Source organism: Corythoichthys intestinalis, chromosome 8, assembly GCF_030265065.1.
Source record: "Corythoichthys intestinalis isolate RoL2023-P3 chromosome 8, ASM3026506v1, whole genome shotgun sequence".
NCBI lineage: Eukaryota > Metazoa > Chordata > Actinopteri > Syngnathiformes > Syngnathidae > Corythoichthys > Corythoichthys intestinalis.
The window spans coordinates 56386501-56392500 of NC_080402.1; the positions used below are offsets into that span (position 1 = coordinate 56386501).

Here is a 6000-nt window from a genome sequence, read left to right on the forward strand (position 1 = left end):
TATGCTGTGTTTGTTCCCATCATTCAACCACAAGGTAATGTGCACATACATACATGAAAGGTTTTTCTTCTGGATGTGGTTGGCATATCACGAAATCAGCACTTTCTACATTTTTTTAAGGGGGAAAAAGTATGTGTGTGGGTATTGGTGTGTTAATGGGATGCATATTTGTGTGTTTGTTTGGCATCTTTGTTGAGTGCATTCTGAATGCAGGATATTGAGTGTGTCATCTGTGGACTACTGGACCCGAAATGTGGAATGGTCTCAATGGGCAGCAAATTTTTTTTGTAAGATTGAATAAATGTCATTATCCCAAGCGAAATAATGGCCATATTAGTATGGGTGACTGGACGAGTCACATGCACATACTACACACCTCAGCAGCCTGTTTTGTACTACAATAACTTCCACCAAGCAGTCTGACTGAGGTTACTCGAGTTCATTTACATGACTCAGCTTCAACAGTCAGAATCATCTGGATAAGAATTTATGTCATGCTTAATGATCAAAACTACACCTACTTTTCTAAAGACATTATATCATATTAAAGTTAAACTATATTATCAAAGAAGGAAGGAGTACACTGTTCAATAATATAGAGATTTGATATACTAATATTTTGTAGGGTTGTCCGATATTATCGGGTAGTATCGACCGGTAAAGGCATTTTAAAAGATACATTTTAGTACAAGTTATTATAAATTGATATTGAAGCCCCTCTTGATGTTTTTGTTTTTATACAATTTGTAAGATTATTTTGACTAGTAGGTCGCCATTGTTGTTCACATCGCAGGGCGGGGACGTCACAGGGCCACGCTGCCAGAATTCCACCTGTCACTCTTTTAAAAAAAAAAAAAAAAAAACGTGTTCCGCTTTAATTATGTAAGGTAGTGATTTAAATACGCCACAAGGTGTCAATGGCGAGTTTTACATTCACTAAGGATCAAGCCAACGAGTGCGTTTTTTCCCTTGACTGACGCTGTAGTTTCTTTAATCCACAGTGGAAGAGAGAAAATGCCCTTCATCTTTCACAGCACACATAAGTATCATATAGTGAAAATACTACAAAACTAATGCTCATATCTCTCAAAAAATGTCACCAAGAAGAAAAGTGCTTTAATCTGTATTACTGAGGCCCTATTCTCACACAGTTAACACAACAATGCAAAGAGAACTAGCATTCACAATCAAAATAAAGGCACAAAATACACGTAAAACTTACTCAGACTTTGGTCAAACTATATTGAAACATTTTAGCAACTTCTTTAGCTAAAAAAATACACTGGATGGCAATATCTAGTCACAATACAGAAACTATAATGCTGTGAGCCATTTTCAGGAGTCTTGTGAAGACAGCACTCAAATGAAAGTGAATCACAATAGACCCAGTCTATGAAAAAACCAGGGAGTTCAGGTGTCAGTCGGGGCAAAACGCACTCATTGGCATGATGTCTTATTATAATTGATTAATTAATTGATTTCTACAATAAATATCATGGTGCAAGATGGGCACTTTTCCCATAATTTCAGTTGAAATTGTTCCCATTCTTTATCAAATGTTTATTTGGAAACTGTTGGAAAAAGTTATTATATTTATCATTATTAAACATCCAGTGGGGCATCACAATGCAATTAGCCATTATATATTAAGTCCATGATCGCATATATCGGTATTGGTTTGATATAGATATCAAATTTTTGGAGTTGGACAATATCTGGATATTGGTTAATGGTTAAAAAGTAATTATCAGACAACTGTAATATTTTCATGTCTGGTAACGAAAGAGGTCCAATTGTTTTGTTGTTATATGCAAAAAGATTTTTCAGATAGCTGTATTTTCTTGATTATTCATTTTTCTGACATTTTACATTTTAAAACTTACAAGTACTTTCTACTTCACAATCATGAGGCTAGGCTTGTCATGATAACATATTTTAGTAGGCTAGTACTGTCTCATGAATTGTTGCCGATATGCAATATTATTGTCAATTTTTTAAAAAATCAGTTCAAACACTAATGTGTAGTGACAATACATCCTAATAAATCACAAACTATATTAAAAATAATAAATATTATAAAAAATATATATTCAATGCATACCGAGTCATTTGAAAGTTAGCTAAGTGCAGAATTTTAAATAGTTGAGAAACGCTTTTTTTAAACGCTCACCGGAAATACGTTCGCTAAGCTGCTAACCGTAAGATTTACACGGTAAAAAAAAAAAAAAAGTGCACTTCTCTTTTCGTCATGCATATGGTGTCAGTAATAGATTTTTTTCTGTTTTCACATTGTTTGCAAATGCTGTAAACCAGTGAGTTTTCATGACTCAAGTGTGACTTTTGAACTGCAATTTTGCATTTTGGAGAAGGCTGCCAATGTTTTATAGCAGGCTGAAGTGGTTAGTACATTGTGTTTTTTCCGTTAACCTCAATGTAGCAATACTAACTTTTTATAATGTTTAATATAGATGTATTTCCTTAGGTTTTTTGCATGTCTGAACATGTTGATGACCAATAAACATCTGTAAAAGGAACTGGAGTCTCATATATAAGGTTGTGCCGAAAAATCAATTATTAGATGCATCGCGATAACTAATAACTTTATGAAAGCCGCTAGTAGCGGAATGAAATCCAAGACACGTATGCCGCCCAGACACCTTTGATGGACGCACGCACGCACGGATGCACAATGTTATGAAAGATGCAGCTGGTTACTGAGCGAGAGATTTACTTCTTTTCAGACTTGAAAATAAATTTGTGTATGAGACAGCCAGGAAACCAGCGGTTGCGCTTCTGTGCAAAGTTATTTTTTAGAGCGAGAGTGGACGAGAGATAGTTCGTTCCTCCTTGCCTTTCAGTTGTCCAGCAGTAGGTTCAAGTCATGTTAATTGGAAAATGTTCCTAGTGTGTTGCTAAGTCCCATGTAAGTCAAAAAGAACCCTCTTGTACTGTTTAGCCTTTATTGTTGTTGTTTTTGAGATGTTTCAATTAGCACCAAGCGCTATGCTAATTAGCGACTTCGCTAACATGTATTTCAATGTCAAGTTGTGCGTTCTTTGGTGGTGTACAAAAGTTATTCCAGATGCAGAACGTGTAAAACCAGGATTAAGTACACTACAAACACTACAAACATGCGAAATAGTTCAGAAATCTGTGAAAACAAAGTATATTGGTTAAAAGAAGTGTTATCTCTAAAGAGACTTTATTTCCAGAAAATGTGGAATTCATTCCACCGGTGAAAATTTTATTGTATTGTTGAGAGAAATAAGTACTGCTGTTTGAAACAGCTAATGTTTTTGCTCCTTCTAGTGAAAAAAAAAACATCTCAAAATCAGCTGTGTGTTGTATAGGCGTGTTGAGAAATAAGTACAGCCTTTAAAATGGTTAATGTTTTTGCACTTTATTGTTAAAAAAAAAAAAAAAAAGTAGTTTGAGGGCAACTTTTTCTTTTATGGCCATGTTTCCATCATTCCTGTTGAATCATTAGGATATTTTAAATAAATAATTGACATACATTTTTTTGGCTACTTTATTTATTAGTAATGAATGATGCATTGATAATCGTGATCAACGTCAAAACCATGATCATCGTTCAATAATTGAATCGTAGTACCCTGAATCGTAATCGAATCAAATCGTGGGGTGTCAAAGATGGCACACCCCAACTCATATGCAAACACACGCACGTGGCAATAAATCACAGCTGGGAAAATGACCGCCCTCATTTTTATTTACCGTGTGATAAATGGACTTAATGCATATCACGACAGGCTTATATGAGGCTATGAGTTCCAATTTCCAGTTGTGCTGGCTTCTTCCCACATTTCAAGAACGTAATGGTAACGTACAGTAAATTCAGGTCTCTGAAAAGTGTGACTGGTTGTTTGTCTGTGGAGGAATTTCATTTCCTTCCATTACAATGCTTCTCTTAACACTGACCAAGTTATTTTCTCTTGATAAAGCACACATTTTGAGAGTGCTGTCAAGTAGAAGAAAAACAACTATTCAAAATTTTGTTTACATATGAAACACACTGTATCATAAATATCTTATATTTAACATGGTTTGACGATAAGAGATTAAGGCGTCATTCAAAGATATATATATTTTTTTTTAAACAAATTTTTTGGCGCGATCCTAAGTCATTTTTGGCTTGATAAGCGTCAGGTAAAAAAAATAAAGCGAAGTTTACATAAGGGCATCGCTCGATTATGCGAGTCTGTATCAAACCAGCTAATCCTCACTCACATAATCAGCTTGAAACCAAAGACTTCACAGCTCAACTTATTTGACAAAACAAAGATGCTCTTTCATTCCTTGTTTGGTGCAACACTTCCAAACACGGCCAAAGTGGTACAAAGTTAAGCAAGAACATGTTTATCTTATCGAGCTTTTTTTCCCTTATATAAACAATTTGCAAATAATTTTCTTCAAACTCGGTGTCAAGTAAAGAGAGTGGGATTTATGAGGATTAAAAAATGTTGAAGGTTTGTATAGGCCACCGTGACAGGAAAAACGGTTTGTTGTTGTTACTGCTGATTAGACAGGAAATACACACGCAGATGTACCGTAATGCTTCGTCAGCGAAGCAGAGTGAAAGCCTAGGAGCTTTTTTTCCTGTGTGAACAAGCTAGCAAGCATCCACTTAGATTAGGTTTTTTTTTTTTTTTTTTTTTTTTTTTTTGAGTTGTTTCTCTAAAATGTGTTTACTTCATGAAGTCGGGTAGCTTGAAGTTGGGAAGTGTAAAAACTAAGCCTGTACATGTCATAACATGAAGCGTTCACAGATTCTTTGCATATTTGTTGTGTGTGCGTATTAGTATAAAATGAGCTCTAACCTAACGGTCACCACTGCTGATTCTTGAAAGTCACTTACTTTGAAAGCATGCTACAAAAGACCTTTGAAAACAAATATTTCATTTGTCTTGTTTGCACTGCAGTGCCTCACGTGTCAATGAAGTGTATGTATGCATTTAGTTCAAGCATAGTTCAAGTACCTCCACGGCAAGCTCTCCCAGGCTCTCCAGAAGATAATCTGTGGCAGCGGAGACTTCCTGAACAACTTTGGGATCCGACTTTACATCTTTCTGCAAAGAACAAAGTCATATATTAAGTTTCAATACATAATCATTAAGTTTTTTAAGCAATGGTAATGCATTTTATGATTATTTGCACTTAAAATCATTCAAACCTATTCTTTATACCATTACCAGGCACTCATTTAATAGTAAATATTTTCTTTAGTTTCTTTTTTACACTTCTATCAATTAAAAAAACAAAACAAAAAGGAAATAATTATCATCTTCTTTTTTTTTTTTTGTGAAAAATATCTAAATTACAACATATAAAACTGCAATTATTCTCTTTTTTTATTAAATATTTTGTGACAAAAAAATGAATTAAAAAAAAATGTTTTATTAATTATTAAGGCTATTTTAGTCCCAATTTATCAACTTCAGAATGTTATTGAGCCCCTTAACTACAGTGTATTTCTGTATTTGTTCATTTTAATTTTGTTTTTATTGATATTTTATTAAACTATAAATGATATATTAAGAATAATTATTAGTAATAAAAAAAGGTTATTATATAATTGAGACCTGGCGTCCACATATATCATGTCACATTTTGGGTCATGTTGGCCACACTTGTAACATACCAAATGTTAATATTGTGGCCTACCCAAATGACACAAAATGTGATGATGACTAGAGGTGGGAATCAAACGATTCGATTACGATTTAGAGGCTACAATTCGACTATAAATCGGTCATTGATGCACCCCCCCCCCCCAAGCTATTAGCTGCTTTTAATGTTTCGTACATTAGTTACAAAAATTGTACAAAAATTCTATCAGGCTTAAATAAATGACTATTTCAGTATCAAGTTAACAGTTCAAAGCAGGAAAACTCAAGTCCCCATTCTGTATCAGCAGCTTTAAACGTTGTGAATCAATCGTTAAAGTTGTTAAAATTACTCCCGTTATTTCATAAATTCCCT

At 34.1% G+C, this 6000-nt stretch overlaps 1 protein-coding gene across 2 annotated transcripts in view; it reads right to left on the reverse strand.

The window, feature by feature from the left end:
• The window catches only part of LOC130921071 (phospholipid-transporting ATPase ABCA1-like), a 66828-nt gene that overhangs the window by 35979 nt on the left and 24849 nt on the right, over nucleotides 1-6000 (reverse strand). For both annotated transcript variants that reach the window (XM_057844714.1, XM_057844715.1), the window contains exon 8: nucleotides 4998-5087. In XM_057844714.1, the coding sequence (XP_057700697.1) occupies nucleotides 4998-5087 (90 nt within the window). The remainder of the gene's footprint in view (nucleotides 1-4997; nucleotides 5088-6000) is intronic.